At 30.5% G+C, this 18,510-nt stretch overlaps 1 protein-coding gene across 2 annotated transcripts in view; it reads left to right on the top strand.

Moving 5' to 3' along the window:
• The first annotated feature begins 3,404 nt into the window (after window positions 1-3,404).
• The window catches only part of LOC143197179 (uncharacterized), a 467,772-nt gene continuing 452,666 nt past the window's right edge, over window positions 3,405-18,510 (top strand). For both annotated transcript variants that reach the window (XM_076405426.1, XM_076405415.1), the window contains exon 1: window positions 3,405-3,799. In XM_076405426.1, the coding sequence (XP_076261541.1) occupies window positions 3,743-3,799 (57 nt within the window). In that variant the 5' untranslated portion in view covers window positions 3,405-3,742. The remainder of the gene's footprint in view (window positions 3,800-18,510) is intronic.

The raw sequence follows: 18,510 nt of genomic DNA, 5'->3' as shown, positions 1-18,510 counted from the left end.
TAAAAAAAGCTGTAACTGTTCCAAGATAAGATATTGAGGATGATCCTGAAATCCTCATGATATGTCATAAATAACCAAACACATCGAAAACAGCTGTACCATTAGTAACTGAGCTCACAAACACAATTACTGATATACTGATATATATCTGGTACGATAATGTCATATTGCCATATCTGTAACAGTATATCAATTACTAATTAAGAAAGGTCTTCATACCATTCCGAAGTTATTTTATCCAGAAATTAGCAAACGTCCTTTGGGTTTGTGTAAATTGCTATTGCTGTTATTTGTATTGCTGACTCGTAATTCGATATTTTCAATAAGTAAGATAACATCATAAAATGTAAATTCTAATCTTCGCCAGAATCATTCCATATGTTGTAAATCCATCAAAAATCTATTAATTTTTCTTACGATTCTTATATATCTTTTGTATATTCTATCGACACTTTTCATTATCTGAGATCGAACAAAATGACTAAATCAAAGATGCTGACTGACACGGTCCGTTGCAGAAGTTACTGTTCTTTTAACGTACGCTGCGGCATAATGTAAACATTTATATTCCTTGGCCATTACCTTGTGCGATATCCTAAATTATCGCCTAAGAAATATTCCAATTATTTCGAATGTTTATGTCTAACAAATCATAAATTATTTACATTATTAATTTTAGATATGTTTGCATACATTTGGTATCTCTTAATACGTATTTTAAATAAGTAAATAATATATTCTGTCAAAATAGTACGGGTAATTGGTTAAAAAGACATAAAATCCCAATTTATTGTACTTTCAATGTAGGCCCCATCCTAAATAATATGTTTATGTCAATAAATAATTCTATTGTCAAAAATTTTTTTAAAGATTTTTTTCGAAATCTCAGCTTCGTAGAAAACAACTGCCTCGAAATGGTAATTTAAGTCTTGGAAACTAAAAGAAATCAGTTGGAGCTATATCAGGTAAATATGACGATGGTTCAACAATATGTATTCAAAATGCTAGCCTTATGAGTCTATTGTAGGTCTATTTCCGTAATTCAACATTCAAACGTTTTATTTTGACAACTTAGCTAATTATGCTGATGACCAACAATGCGAAGCAAATATTCTCGGCCACTTTATACTAATTTTGTGTACTAAATGATTGGAAACACTTCTATATATCTGTCCTTGGTAGTTTAATATGACATTTCTGCAACATCCACAACAAATCAACCTCGTTTTGGTTTGGTTGGCGCTGTGATTAAAGCTACAGGACGCTCCTACTGTTACAATAGTTCGAATTCTGCTAGGGCATGGATATACTTTATTTTAAACAACAGTGGAAAATCCGACAAGGAGTAACCATCCCAGTCACATCAGTAATTGGGCTTGACGAGACCGGATGTCTTCTGGGATAGTCTCTAAGTTGGTCGCTCGTCGTCGGCTTAATACCGAGGTTGGAAACTCGCGTTAAACAGTATGTCCAGTCCAGATAAACCCTCGTTGGTAATAAAGAGACTTTAAAATTTATTTTAAAAAAACAACCTAACTCGATTTTTATCTATCGTAACATATCTGAGATTGTTTTTTTATTACATTTTTTATTAAATATGCTTAGTATAATCTTAATTTACAATTTAATATATTGTTATTGTTCTGTTATCCTATCAATTCACAAGCAAGATAAATGCTGGACAAATACATCAACATCTATTTCTCAAACTAAAATCAAATTAGACTGTTTAAGCATTTAAACCTGCTTATACTAACAAGTTCATGCAGTTTGGTTCGCTTCAATCTTCTTCATTTTCATGCGCATTGTCCGGTAGTTGTATTATAAATTTTTAATTTATTATAATTCCAAAAATTAGTCAAAATGCATAGTTGATTATATGAATGTATTGATGTAAGACTCATTACTTGACGGGTTTTATCACAATACAATGGTTCCTTTCGGGTAGTTGAAGAGTTGGAAGTTTTACAGACTCTTGTAATTGATAGAATGCTATACGGGGGTATTATTAAGAGTAAATATTTGACTCTCTGAGGTATAAATATGTGGCGATCGCCACGACCCTTTAGGCTACCACGAATACATCAATAAGTACAAAGGTTGGCAATGCCGGTGAATTGGTACCATGCGGTTCCAGGGTATAAAAGACCATCACGACGATGTCTCGCTCTCTTTTCTTTTCAGCGTCCCCTTGTAACGGTACCACTTCCACAGCGCTACCGTGCTTCCTCTACCTAACCTAATATCCTGTCAATTCTCCCATCGACCACATGTATTAATCGTAAGTTAAAATAAACAACTTTGATTCAACCAGTGTTTTTTAGTTCCCGTGCAAATTCCTTCCAAAAATAGTAGTGAGTGTTCTGATAAATAATCGCAGCGGCAGCCACACATTTCGACCGATTGACCGACCTGACGAACATTCCTACAAATATAAGCAATTTGAGCATTTAAAAGTGTAGAAAGCATCCACTATAGTTGACGTATTGAATCACTTCAAAGGAAGTAAAATATATATGTGAACTACTTTCGAATGTTGCTTAAATTTTTTTAAAGATTTTCCATTATATTTTCCTTCTCAAAGTTACAGAACTTTGGCCAGAAAGTGTAAAATCGTACCCATAGTGGGTAGCTTTAAATCTTGGATAATTTCATAAATTCATTTAATTGCGAGGTTACTACACATGACCTGTTGACGATGATGATGACTTACTCGTTGGCTAGTCCGAATCCAAATAGGGTTTAGTATTCTCTGATTTATTATCTTAGGCCAAATTGGGCCAAATCGGATTTTATCAGCAATATGTTTGATCTTCAATTAAATTAAGAGAATTTATCGACTAACGATACGTTTTTTGTCATTTGAATATCAATGAATAACATTTGATATTAAACAAAAAGATCGATCATTGTAATGTGTTTAAAATTAATGTGTTTAGCGTCAGTATACAGGATTGTTACCGATCCATTTAAAAATTGACAAAATTGGGAGATTTAATTAATTAACATCAGTTTTACTCTAATTATAAGAGAAATTACATTAAAAATAACTGGAATAAGTTAAATACTTTTAACGAGATTTCATACATATTTTTAATGTATTCCAATAATAATATTATTTTCTTCCAATTTACATATACATGTGTATTCCCAGTTCCAAGTTCCAGAATTATTTTAGTACAAGGTTTTATCTGGTCGACTTTCTGAAAAATATTCTGTCGAATAAAACTATCAATTTGTTTCTAAAAATGATAAAAAAGTTAATGAATCAAAATGATAAAACTATAAAGCGTTAGATTCGCCCACGACAGGGACTATTCACGATCATCCCCAATGAAATAAAACATCTAGAAGCCGGCGCATTTCAGTTATACTCGTTGTGTGCGCGATCACTTTACGATTTTAGTTGCGCGCTACAAACCATAGAGAGAGGATGTATGCTGTTGAATGTCAAAATATCTCGCATTTCTTTCGTCAACGCTAGATCTTTGTCGGGTTTTTTAAATTCTCGGTACCCGTATCGGTAGTTTCTTGTTATTTTTTCGCGTCATCGTCAGGTGAAATTCACCAATTGAGGATTAACCATCGAGTGATTGTTCAAAGTGTGTGAAAATACTACCATCAAACTAATTCGGATTGTTGATCCGAAAGGTGATTTGTTACTGTGTTTATAATTATTTCTGTGTTCGCAAATTCGGATTATGTAAAGTTGCACAAGTGAATCCAACAACAAACGACTACAATGTGTGATAATAATTGTATTATTGAAGGGACCGTTAAATTTAGGGATGGAAAAAAGGTAATTTCTTTTTAATTGATTTTGCGGTTTTTATTAATGCTGACGAAAGGGTAAATTTACCAAACTGCTAATAACATTATTACGCAACGTATATAATAAATTAACTTTACTCTCTATTAAGGCAAAATGTCTAGAAAAAAAATCAATTAAACTATCGAGATCTATGACGAAGATAATAAGTTTTTGAAGGTATACTCGTGAGGTCATACGGGATATATCGTATCAATTCCGGTTTATGTGGCAAGGGCACCAATATTGCTTCATTAAGGACTGATAGTGGCTTATTAATTAATTAATCCCAATCCATATATCACAAAATTGGCCATTAGCAGCTATGGCGACAATAAGATAGTAAGATATCTTCCAAATTGAATACTACCAGTCTCTAAATTGGACATTGACGTTATAGCTTTTATTATTCGATTATTAATAGAGATGTAGTATATAACAAAACATGACATTGGTTTATTTGTCACAGTATTATATTAATTTAGTGTCTGATAAAACACTTAATACCGGTTGTATGATACAGTCTGCAATAAAGATATTTCAGCTCAATTTAACGTAACAGTTATTCTAATTGTTTAAAATCTTCCACCAATATATGACATGTCTGACTTAGATTTAACTTTTTTTTTCCTGCTTAAAATTAAAGATAATAATTTTATTCTAATACAACTTATTTAATCTTAATGTACAAATTAATGTATTACTATAGTTTTGTTGTACTTACAACAATTTGTACAATACACTCATTATATCACACATCAAGTATACAATCATTTAAGTTAAAGTTAAGAAGTATACCACTTACAGACCATACAAGTTTGTGTACTTTGTTTGCTTCGATATTCTGATTTCCAGCGCGTTATCTAGTAGCTGTATATTGTTTCCACGCTGCGATGATTTGGTTAACTTTCTTTCGTCTTTTAAGATAAGGAAAACATTGGTGTTGATCCAACGCTATTTAAACCTAAGTATGAACACGTACCTTGCACTAATTATCTAGCAAAGAAAATTAATTTTTATAGAATATTTTACTGACAAACAAGACCAATCATACTGTTACATATTTGTAATGTATTGTTTGTAATGTTTATTTATTTTTATACTGTACAATATTTGACCAATGTTGCTCATTTCACTCGGAAGGCCTTGCTGAAATTGGAAGTTCTTTTGAAAGCGTCATTTTTACATTTCCCTATACGGCTATCATTTGTTCCGATGATTTATAGTACGTCTTAATGGAAAAAAAGTTTAAAAAGTTAAAACACAAATGTGCGTAAATTCGATGTGCGTAGATTTCGAAGTAAGTTTCTTCTACAACGATTTTTGGTACAAGGTCATTGAAAATATTGAATAACGGTACTATATATTTATTAGAAGACTTAGATATAAAATATTATTTATCAGCAGTATATAAATTTATATCAATATTTAAAAAGTTCACATTTATTTACAAGTTACAACAGAAAGTGTTATATATATTCCCACAGTACATTCCACACAAATATATTATTTATTTAATACATTTTTCGGTTAGTTTATCTTCTTGAGCCTTATATCATGATAATCAAATAATATTTTAAAGCAGTTTAAAAAATTCTTAGAATTTTTAGCACCATTTCCAACTTTCTATCCAACTGGTATATTAGGTTAAATATTAATCATCATCCATAAACAGATAATAAACTCCAAATTATTTCGCAACTTTAAAGAAAACTGTTTCAGTTGCATAAAAATGTTTAAATTTTATAGAACAAAAAATGCAAATACGTCATACCTTAGTTTTTTAATTTACTAAACCAAACGTTGTTTAGATTAGTATTATCAAAATTAATAAAATATTATTTGTAGTTCTTAAACTATTCATATTTCTAGTATTATAATAAATTCAATTATATATTTAAAAAACGGATCAATTGTTTTATCAATGTTTATCGTACTAATCAGGACTAATGTGATCCCGTATAATTTATATTTGACATCGTACTGCCTTCTGAACAAGGCGCTCAATGTTAATGTTCATTAATTTACTGGCATTTAGGCATGGATAGTGGCTAACTAATTATTTAAGTTAGTTAACCCCTGTATTACAAAACTATTCATTATCAACTGTCATGTCATTGTAGTTAATAGAATCTATATTGTATAGTTATTGAATGAAATGTATGATAATATGGCAGTTTGCATTAGAATATTATAATTATTTAATTATCATTCGAGTTTAGTTTCATTTATTCTTCAAGAATATATTCTCAATTTTTCTGCTACATCATTTTTAAACTATCACATAATATTTATTTTGCAAACTTTATTTAGAGTCTGTATTATCTGTAAAATCATAACATCGAACGATCACGTATTCGGACTTTTTTGCATTTATAAATGCTATTGATATTTTCAGTGAAAGTTTCTAGAATTAGTTTGACTTTCAAATATAATTGAATAAAAATACATGCCATTATCGCATTTGTTGTAACTCTCTCAAAATGAATCACAGCTCTAGTATTAATTAAAACATTATACAGTATAATTATAAAATAAAGTTCAAGAATTGTAATAGGTACACATTAACGACATAGAAAAGTAACTAAGTCATGGAGCATTAAAACAGGACGAATGTGTGAATCTTTATTAATATTTTTTTTTATTAATTACATCTTACATTGGATATGCTTAGTACAATCTTAATTTAGAAATTAATTAAAAGACTAGTATAGGATTAGTTTATCAGTATGTATAAAAGTTTATATAATTTGGTTCACTTCAATCTTCTGATTTCTTTTGCGTTGTCCGGTAGCTGTATTGCTTCCACGTTACAGTGATTTAGTAACCTTATTTCATGTTTTAAGACGAAATCTTGGTCAGCGTTCACCTCTTCGTTGGTTGAGGAGCGATAAGCATTGGTAATTAACCGTAGAACTTTGTTTTGGCAGCTTTGGACTACAAGTTCAGACATCGTTGTTTTAATGTTATAGTACAACGTCATATTTACACCTCATAGCTCCAAATTGGCCATAACTCCCGTCCGGTATTAAAATTAACATGGAGAGATTTTGGAGCTATTATGCTTTTTTTCCAGTTTCTTATCCACTTGTAGGTTTTGTTGCCACTACTACTTTTTATACAGACAGGCTAAGATATATATTTTGCCATGATAATTGTGTCGGTAAATGTTCCAAGTACTGTTTCTTTTGTTGTTGAGATATCAGCAGTGTAGAGCAAATATAGGAGCGTCCCAAGACGCTACTCTGGGCAACTTCAGCCTAAATAACTTTAAGTGTTGAGAATGTGTCCTTTCGAAAATATATGACTCCAGCAGTCAACAATAGTTCCGCGATAACAATTTACTCATCTTGTAGATTAGTCCCAAATGCCATACCCGGTCAAAAGCTTGCAGGAATATTGCAGGGTGGTTTTTTTTTCTTCAAATATCTTTTCAACTACCGCTATTACTTTGTACAAATTACTCGAAATTTAACCTGCAAATCTGGTATTTCTATAAAAGGTTAAATAGTTTTTAATAGCGCTTTCTCTAATAATTTTTTTAATCATAATTATTTGAGCAACCTTAAACAACTCTGAAATATTCGGATTACTTTTCTTGATAGCTCTGTCAATAACCTTGGTAAAATATTATCACTTCCAGGAGCCTTTTTAGGATTGAGGTTATTATCAATTTCCGTGGCAACTTGCATTGAAGTAATGAGATTTACAGCTACATCGGCCTGATAAAAGAGGAGTTGTATCTATTGTAGATTCTATATAACTTGGTTGGAGTAGATAAGATAAATGTGCGAATAATTGAGATTTTTCTTCGTTGCGTCGAACCTATTCATTTCGATTATTTTTAATAGGCGGTACTGTAATAATTGGTTTTTTAAATATCCGCGTTGTTTTTCATTTTTTAGTTATTTGTCTCATTACTAATTTTATTAAATATCATTTTATCTACAGCATTTCTGGTTCTGCACCATACATAATCTTCTAGCTTTTCGTCTTTCTTTTATACTATTACTCAGTGCATAAAAGAGATAAATAAAGACTGATAAAACAAAAATTATCACTATTTACGTAATAAGGTAGCTACTATATTTTATAGCGGCTTATACAAATATTTATTATAAAAGAAAAATAGTGGTAACAACACCGATAAAACACTTGAAATAATTTTACTGTCAAAATCTAATCGTTTATGAACCGTAGAACCGTCTACTCGTCAATACTAGGCTAAAAATTCAACGTCACTTTAATATTTGATGTTTCGTAGAGAGATATCCAAAATTTTATGAAGAAAATAAATTTTATTTGCAAACTTTAAAGACTCCGCAGCAATATGCATAATGGGTACCGCATTCGTTAAAAATGGAATATGAACACATTTAAGTTTGCTTAATAACGGATTAAAAGAAGTTTGGTTCATCATTACATGGCTTACAATCATGATCTTGATTCGAAATAAGAGGCAATACTCTGGTGTAAATTCATCTCTTTGGTTCTGAAGCCAGTTGAGGCAAGACAATCTTTAAAACTAAATTAAATGTTTAGAATAGGCCATGTACAACAAATGAACCATTGTTATTTATTCATTCATTCAAAAGAAAAATAGTTGAAACTATTATTATTTGGAAAAGTGAAAATATGAACTGTTCGTCACTATATTCGGTAATATTCAACTCTTCTTCAAATACAAATATTAATAGAAAATGAATTTGTTTGGAAACTGTTTACATAACGTGGCGATACCTTTGTGATTAATAAGTTCTTCGTTAGGAATTAAGATATCAGATATTTTTACAGACTGTTTGTATTTTGGATAAAATCGAAATGAGTAAAAGTAAATATCCAATTATATGGCCACGTTAGGTTATAAATTAATAACAGTTTATAGTATAGAGTTACAATGTGAAATTTCATTTCAGAGTGCTGTGTTTTATATAGTACAATTTTTTAATTAATATTACATTACTGCAGAATAATACTCCAGAAATTAAGAGTACAACTAAAGGAATTAATTGCCCAAAAGAACTGAAGGAAATGGTAACTGAAAAACGTAAATTATGAAAAAAGTGGCAACAAAACAGAACACCTGAAAATAAAAATAGTTTAAACAATGTAACCCAAAGACTGAAAAGGGAAATACTGGAAATTAAAAACAAAACCATAAATGACTATCTGAGAAATTTAACAGATGATAAAGAAACTGAGTACTCACTCTGGAAGGCCACAATATATTTAAAGCGCTCATGTCTACTCAGTTCACCTATAAGAGACCTATGTGGGAATTGGGCGCGTGATAATCACCAAAAAGCAGAAGCGTTTGCTGAATATCTAGAAAAAACTTTCAAACCAAACGAAACTAATATTGGACATAATTTGCCGGACATAGAAGCTGAAAATTCGATAATTGAATTAGTCACGCCGAAAGAGTTAACTTTTGTTATTAAAACTGACATTAACCCTAGAAAATCCAAAGGGAACTATAAAACTCACGAACTTGATCAATACAGCATTTAGATTAAAACATGTCTCAGATATTTGGAAGATGGCGGAAATTATAATGATCCCAAAACCTGGAAAGTCACCAAACAAAATAAGAGCCTATAGACCTATATTACTGCTGCCAGTAATATCTAAGGGTTTTGAAAAATTCCTGTTGAAAAGAATAAAACCGATCATAGAGAGAAAGAACCTAATACCAACACACCAGTTTGGGTTTATTAACAAGCACTTAACAATTGACCAAGTCCACAGAATAACAGATGTTATTGAAAGTAAAGCCTACGAAAGTAAAAAAGTATGCGCAGCTATATTTTTAAATGTAGCACAAGCCTTCGATAAGGTTTGGCATGAAGGCCTTGTTCATAAACTACAGAAAATGCTACCAAAACAACACACCGACCTATTAAAATCATACATTACAACCAGAATGTTTAGAGTCAAACAAGAAGAAGCTTACACTACAATACAAGAAGCTAAAGCAGATGTATCATAAGAAAGTGTACTGGGACCAATGCCTTATCTACTCTACACTTGTGATATACTACAAATGGAAAATATTTCGAAGGCTACATTTGCAGATGATACTGCGATTATATCTGTCGGAGACAATAGTGAATAAGCCTCACGAAAATTACAACAGGCAAGTGACAATATAAATAATTGGACACAAGCTTGGAAAATAAGAATTAATGAAAGTAAATCTGTACATGTGCAGTTCACCTATAAACAGACCGTACAAGAACCAATAACATTAAACGCTAAACGCTAAATATCTTGGAATGAATCTCGATGCAAAATTTCGCTGGAAGGAACATATAAGAAGAAAAGAAAAGAACTGGAATTGAAATATAGGAAAATGTACTGGCTGATTGGAAGAAAATCACAATCAACAGTGCATAAAAAATTGCTATTATATAAGCAAATATTGTTCAATTATGGGGATGTTCTGCAAAGAGTAATATAAATAAAATACAAATTTTTCAGAATAAAGTCCTGAGAGGTATTGTGGGTGCACCCTAATACTATAGGACTGATTACCTAAATCGAGACCTTCAGATACCCACAATCAGTCAATAAATCAAGAGAATTGCAAGGGGGCATGAGGAAAGACTCCACTCTCATACGAATATTGAAATATTGCAACTATTGGATACCACCAGAATAGGACACAGACTCAAAAGGATCAAACTATATTTCATCTCATATAAACTAATATTCAAAATTAAGGAGATAAAATGCTTCTATTTACATTATAGATCTTATTCTTTGAATACGTGTGATGTCGGTGAGATAACACAAATGATAGAAATATGAGAAACGTACATAGCAACAGCATCATAATTTCGAGCACTGATAAAAATAATGAATTCGTCCTAAGATCGAATTAAAAACGAAACAATAAATTTTAAATTATAGCCGGGAAAATAGAACGTATTAGGCGGAAAGTTTGGAAAACTCTTCTTTTAAATCTTCTCCTTTTTTTTTTCTTGAAATCGCCCGTCAAGAGAAAGGTCGTGTTCGTAAAGAGCCCCCAATGAAATTAAAAAGAAAATTCGCCGTTTTCGGCAAATTGGAGATTTTCCCTTCTTGCCATGGCGGTGTTTATGTAAAAAGGGACCCATAAAAGACTTCCTGGCCTTTTTTCCCCGGCGAAATTTAGTAGAAGACGGGCTTTAAAGGGGTCCAAGTATTTAGGGTCAAAGTAAGAACTTACTTCGGGTTAAGATCTACTAAGGATATCGCTATAAAAGTATTATGGATACACTGGCGCAAAGTTGAGTTTTTTTTGCCTTGATCGATTTTTTTCTGCTGATTATTCCATTCCATTTCCGGGATGTTTTCGCGTATAATTCTCAAGTTTTTATGTGTCTACGCGGCAATTCTTATCAAACAATATCTTAAGATAATTATACTACGATAAAATAGTAATTAGTTGTGGGCAAAAATAAATTTCTACTATTCGCCAAAAGAACGCCACTTCCATTGTTTTTTGTATATAAAGTATTAGCGATTTTATACCAGCACATAATTTTTCTTGTCATTCTTGTATGTCGAAATTATCCTGAATAGTTTCAAATTGAATGAATGATTTTATAGTGAGTTTAACGTTGTATTGAAATATCAAATGATTTTGACAATATGCAAGTCCAAATATCGGTGAATCAACATGCAAATCCGTAGATTTATAAAAATATACAACAACTACAATATCGAGTGAAACATGATTAAACATAACCGAAACAGTTTTCGGTTAACGGTATTGCTTTGAAATATTTCTAGTGATTATTCAAAGAATCTTAAGAAAGTAATTACATTAAGTAAGTTAACATCGGCAATTGAATCTATTTTATATAACTTTATATAAATTTTAATGTATATATTATGTAACATTTACTACGTTCATTGTAACCTTAATAATAATTTTACTACTTTACTAAGTAACTAAATCCAATTTGAACTTGATTACCAACCAAAAAAAAATGGATAAGAACAAGTTTTGATAATTGAAAATAATGGATTAATATCTTATTTTAACTATTAGCAAATGCAAAATGACATTTAGTCCCATTTTATTCCTTTTAAATAAATTTAAAATAGATGCCAATAACATAAACGTGTATAATTTAGTTCAGAATCGTATATAATTTTTATAAAAACTTAGTTTGTTAAAAACCAGGAAGAATATGTAGTTCTTGTAGAAAAATATGGAGCAGTCCGGTTTTGTGTTTACTAAACCATAACAATATATTTTATGTAACCGACCATGTGAACTTAACCCGTTAACTTTATTTTAAGCTTGACGTAATCTTTTCGCAGAGAAAACATACAATTAACTCCAAAATGAAACCTACAATTTTTCTTTGCCGGCTTCATATCTCCTCACTGATTTTTATATTTAATTATCCGACTCAACATAGATGATTCATCAACGGTTACAAGAGAGTCATCAGGAAAATAGATGTATCCCACGCGGTCTGAATACATCAGCTCAGACCGCAGTATAAATTAGTCGAAGTTGTCAGGTTCTATTAAAAAAAAGACGACACCCTTTCGTTGAGTGATGCAAACTAATCCCTAAACAACTGTCCAAAAATACTCACTGCATTTCCCCGGGGAGACAAAAGGGCAGTTCGACGTAACCATTAGAGATTAATCGATAGCAACATTGAGGGTGCACTTTTCGATAATTTTCATCAATCGCTTCGGCATTGTATAAGTTATGAAACCTTTTTTCCATTAGATTTTTAATGATATTTTTATGCATTAAATTTCCACTTCTAAAGAGATAGAAAAATGCTTTTGCGTCACTTAGATTAATTGTTAAAAATTATTTTTATATTAGTTTTCTGAAAATTGTTTAGCAATCATTAATGTATTAACAACATTTCACAATTGTTGCAATTTTTGTATTTTACATATTTTGCTTTTAATTTTTTCTACCCATACATTTTACTTTTTATTTTCTTAGATTTCAAATTAGTTTTTCAGTATAAGATCCATCTGAATTAGTATAAAATACTTGCATGTAATTTAGTCAGCGATCTCTATTGATGAAAATATGTGTGTCCTTATAGACAACTATTAAATAACCTAACCGAACTGTTAATTACGATAGTTTCAATATTCCTCTACATAAACATATAAATACATACAAGACATAACGCCTTCAGATTACCACTTTTCGAGATTGATGCAGCATAGCTGAATCTGTCAATCACACGAATTCAATATGCTGAAGAAATGCGAAAGTGAATCGATGACTGGATCTATACTAAATCAACATCGCTCTTCCACCAGGCATCACCATCTTGCCAAAAATATGGGAGAAAAAATGTAGACAATTATAGAATATACATGTTAAATATTTTAAGTAGTTTTAACATTTCTTTTTAAAGATTACTGTCTATATTTCTGCCATTGGTATATCTACCACGACCATTTAGTGGCATTAGTTAAAACTACATTTTAATAATATAATAATATTTTAATAAACTACATAATATATGGTAGGAATAATCTTTGTATAATGGTGATCTTTTTCTGAACATATGATCTGACATATAGCAATATTTTGCTTATGTCCAAAACGACTTTTTTTCATTCTAACGCTCAGTCAGTTGTGAAATCAATGGAAAAACGATTATTTACTTAAAATGATTACTCACTTTATTTAATAAACATAGATTAATATCTTTACAAAAAATAGGATTGCTTCGATGAATATGCAATCTTTTCACCATGGAAACTGACTGTTATAGGCGATACTTTAATTAAAAATACAGTTCATTTTCTGATTATAAAAAACATTATTAATTTTTAATATCTGGATTGTCTTTAATATTTTCTTAAATAAATAAGATATAATTTTGTACAAATCACGTCTTTTTAAATATTAAAAAAATATATAGTTGCACAATTAAATTACACTATAATCATCATATTAAATATATTTATCGTTGTGTTTAACTTCTAACAACCGTTATATTCAAATATTTATATAGCTTCAACTAATTCAAAGATCAAATCCCAGGAAAAAAACGTTGAGAAACCAAAGTAAATAACATATTACTCAGTATTTATGTTAAGGCCACCTCCCAAATATTACTATAATATAGGTACTAAGGTACATATCTCGTTTAATTTATGACGCTACTATCAACGAGATATCTTTTATCACTTTTACATATTTACAAGTGATCAAGTTGATTAATAAGTTATAGGTATTATAGTTAAAATCAACAGGGTAATGTTTCAATTGCAATAAATTGTATTACAATATCTCATAAATTGTTTTGTTATATTTTTCGTTTTAAATTCTAAAAAATATATATTACTGCGACCTTGAAGCAGTTTTCATCGCTGTTTGCGTGTGTATACGTAGTTTATGACATGCTCATTATTTTACTCTGTACTAGCGCTGCATTTTCAATTAAATTATTTTAAAAATTTCTTTTAATAAAATTTGAAAAAGAGCTTTTTCCAAAAATATGAAACGTGAAAATGTATATTTCAACATACTAATATTGTGAATTTTAATTTTCAAAAGCAATCTTAGAATATTGTAACATCTGTACCACTAAGTCGGAGTCTCCAAATAATACATTTTCCTATATAGTTGCAAATAAGAAAGATATTCCTTGCCTAAAAGAACAAAACATATCTTCGCGGGTTCATTAAAAGTTTGAACGTGTGTAGGGAATACATTATAAAACGAGCACGATCTTGGTGAACTTTTGTACAAGACGGTAACCGAAATTGTTAAGATTCTGGTTTAAAACATCGAGGAACATGTAAATTTAACACGAACTCGCATGAAAAATAGTATTTTATTAAGATATGGGCCATGTTACACATACCGCGTTGTTTTTACCTGTGGCTTGCTAACTCTGCTTTGTGTTTTATGGCATCATTTACATACCGTAATTTTTACATTTATAAATATGACAGTATTACTAACAAACATGTGGAAATGTCTTTATTTCTTAATTTAATTCTCCTCAAGTTCGGTACAATTATTATTCAATCTCTAATTCACATATCCCATCGCTGTAGTAGTTTTCCGGAAAGTTTATAGATTATCCTTCCACAGTAGTTATTATCTCTTTGTTTGATGAAAATAGTTTTCCTCGAAAGAATTTTTTAGATAATTTTTTCAGCGCTGTCTCTATGTTTGGGATTTTCGGACCTTTTTTTACTAATTTTATCTTTGATGTACTACTTTAGCACAACTGAGGAAATTATAAATAAGTTAAGATATTTATTGTTAGAATTGATTTTTAAAATATTTTCCATCATTTTCTCCAATTCTTTCTGGAAACATGGTGACACTTTCGCCATGCCATGCTGTATCGATCTTAGCAAGTGGTAATCAGAAGACGTTAAATCTGGTGAGTCCGGTGGTTACAGCAGAACTTTCAATTCGAGTTTTAATAATGTATCATTCACACAAGTGTTCCAGATCAAGGGTATGACTTTGCTGTCAACGTTCTTTGGGAGTTCAAGCTAAGTTTTCGTTCATTAAGCCTTGCCATTAATTGTCTTCCAACTTTCTCATCGACCTCAAAAACACCACATCATTTTAAATCGTTGAAACCAATACCGATAATTATATAGGCGCATCACCATAGTTTTCTAAAAGTGTTTGGGCTTCGGCAACAGATTTCTTCAGATCAAACAACAAAAGTTGTGTATGTTGTGATTAGCGGCTATATACACTGAAAAACTCAATAATAATAAATAAAAAATGTTACTTCATATAGATAAATGACAAAACCATTAAAACAGTTGTTTTGATTGATACTTTGCATTGTCACCTAATGATGTCACTGATCAAAATACATGCAAGCATATAATAATAATTCAATTTTTGATTTTACGTCTCAAATATTTTAAGTGGCATGGATAGAATTTATTATAAGATCATAAATTTATAACCGAATCTAAGAAATCTTTAATAGGCGGATGATACGTCATAAAAAAGGAAAAAATAAATTTTAACAAATTAACACCGTCGATGTTTTTTCACATTGCCAACAGATCCATGATTTCTCCTAATGAATATTTCTGAGAACAAAATAGTTCTCGGAATATGACCAATGAATATTTGATTAAGGTAAAGTGCGATTAATACAAAGCGTGTTAAAAGGGCCCCGTTGAATAATAAATGGAAAAAGAAAGAGTAAAACCCACCACCTATTACCACTTTTGCGTCCTTAGTAAGGGCACGCCCACGGGCGAACTTTCAGCCAGATGGCGTAACACGACACTCTGCATCAACTTAAGAAACCATAGAAAGAGAATGGTCTGTCTTTTACCCGCTTTTTTTACCAAGGGTTTCTCACATTTGCCTGAGGGTAGTGGTAGTAGAGAAGAATCATTATGTGTGTAAACTTTATGTTTGCTAATGTGCTTTCAGGTTAAATGATTATTTTGCCAAGGAAATTGTCCATGATCATTAGTATTTATTTGTTATACTTGTTTAATATAGAGTATCTAGCAAACTATGGCGGTTGTTCAATAAATAAACATATACCGATATCTATAATTTATTTATTTTTAATAGGCATCCATGATTTAATAAACATTTGGAAAATAATTTTTAATAAGTTTTAATTGATTTGAAAAAATCTAATAAACTAAGAAAGATAAGAAAAAATGATTGAATATATTTAATTTACAATATATATTATATTTAATATTTAAAAACTTACTACCAAAATATGGTATTTAAAAAATGGACTGAAATGTCTCGGGCGAAACAAAAAGCTCAACATCAAGAGCCACACAATCATTCCAAGGCCACTTTTGTTTGCCTCAAAATAGGCCTGTCACCTATTGCTGCCTACTAAGATTATGATAGTTTGTTTCCGGTTTGATGAATCCATGTTTGATCTATCGTCACATATCACCGCAAAAATTCGGGTCTGTTATGTTTAAATATGACCAAACACTGATCAGAGTCAGCAACACGTTCTTGTTTTTAGACAACAGTGAGCAAACGCGGCACCTGTTTTGAACTGAGCTTTCTCATCAGTCAAATGCTTATGCAATATAAAACCAAAAGATTCTTTTGATATCTCTAAGATGTTAGCTAATTCACCCTACTTCACTTTTCGATCAAAACAACTTTGTTGATTTTTTTATTATTTATGGCATTACCACCTCATATAGACGTCCACTGCGTTTTGCATTATCTGTGTCTCTACGACCACGTTTAAAGTCAACAAACCAACGTTTTATTGTTGTTTCTGACGAAGCGAAGTCCTTATAACACCTTTCAAGCCATTACTTCGCTTGAACGGTATTAAAAAAAGAATGTAAAATTAAAACAGGAAATTATTTTAGATCCATTGTTTTGAAAATAACAAAACTAGTGTCAGTCTTAACACAATAACTCACAAACTTATGAGTAAAATATGAAGAAATTTTCACAATTTCTTTTGAAGGTTAGTTAGTACTAGTTGAAAACGCGGTGCAATAAAGCTAGCGCCATCTATATGTTAGGCCCGGAAATTTTCCGTCCATATGTTACAACATATAGTATAATTGAACAAAAGAATTTAAATATGTTACTACACAAAATGGCTGTTAAAGATATACTATCATGATGGTTGCAATAATTGCTTTCATCGAAGAATTTACCTCTTTTAAAAGAATACCTAGTGTTAATAAAATAACAGAAAATTAAACATTATAAAGATATTTTAACACAATAATAGATATTGTGTCATGTTATATAAATTTACTAGCAGACTGAATAGACGCTTTCCTGCCCGAACAGTGGCTTTTTGTTTGAATAGAAGAAGGATCAGGGTTAGGTTGTAAACTTAAACTTGAATTTCTTGAATTCACATAAACACACACAAAATTCATCAAAACGGGTCCAACCGATTAGGAGGAGTTGTGACATTCCTATTTAAGTTCATATTTGTTTATGAACAGAAGTACAGTTGCTATCTCCCTTCACCAGTATGTAGCTTCACAAAGATAATAATGAAATAAACCTGAAGAGTAATACACAAGCTTTAAGGTTCTGATGATTGTGACGATTAAAATCGATTGAAATAATAAAGAAAAACATCGATTAAAACAAAATATAGTAATTATTAAAATAAAATTATTTCCTAGTTTTTGAATAACGCCATTTTGGTATCAAAATCTTAAGATTTGTTTATATCTTATATTTTATTAATTTTACAATTTCCTGTTAAAATATATAATATAGTTGAATTTCTATTACCAAAATATATATTACTAAATATCAAAGGTGATGCTCCAGTATTAAAAGTCAGAAAACATAATTAGCAATCATTACGTAAAAATTTCATATGTAACACGGTCCATCATATTGATAGACAAAAAATCGTTTACAGCTAAGTTAACCAGGCATGTAATTTAAATTTCTAGTCAAATATCGGGTCAAACGTACGTAGTAAAAAAACAGTAATTCCAACGGGTTTTAAAGAATATCAGAAAAAATTCTAAGTGGAAGTACGGATTTCGCTTATTTCGAATTGCAAATTTCGCTCCACATTCGGATCTTTTTGGATGATTATTGTTTTATTTTATACCTATGTTGTATTCAGTACTGACTCACATTATTTACCATAATAGAAAGATAGTATACAGGTTAAATTTTAGTAATGTAGAAAAATTTTAATAATATTTCCATATTATATAATTAAATGTATAGGATGGTAGGTTTT

This window comes from Rhynchophorus ferrugineus, unplaced genomic scaffold, assembly GCF_030347505.1.
Source record: "Rhynchophorus ferrugineus isolate W39M unplaced genomic scaffold, kcgeb_rfMv2 rfM1, whole genome shotgun sequence".
Lineage (NCBI taxonomy): Eukaryota > Metazoa > Arthropoda > Insecta > Coleoptera > Curculionidae > Rhynchophorus > Rhynchophorus ferrugineus.
This window is presented reverse-complemented; position numbering and strand designations above follow the sequence as displayed.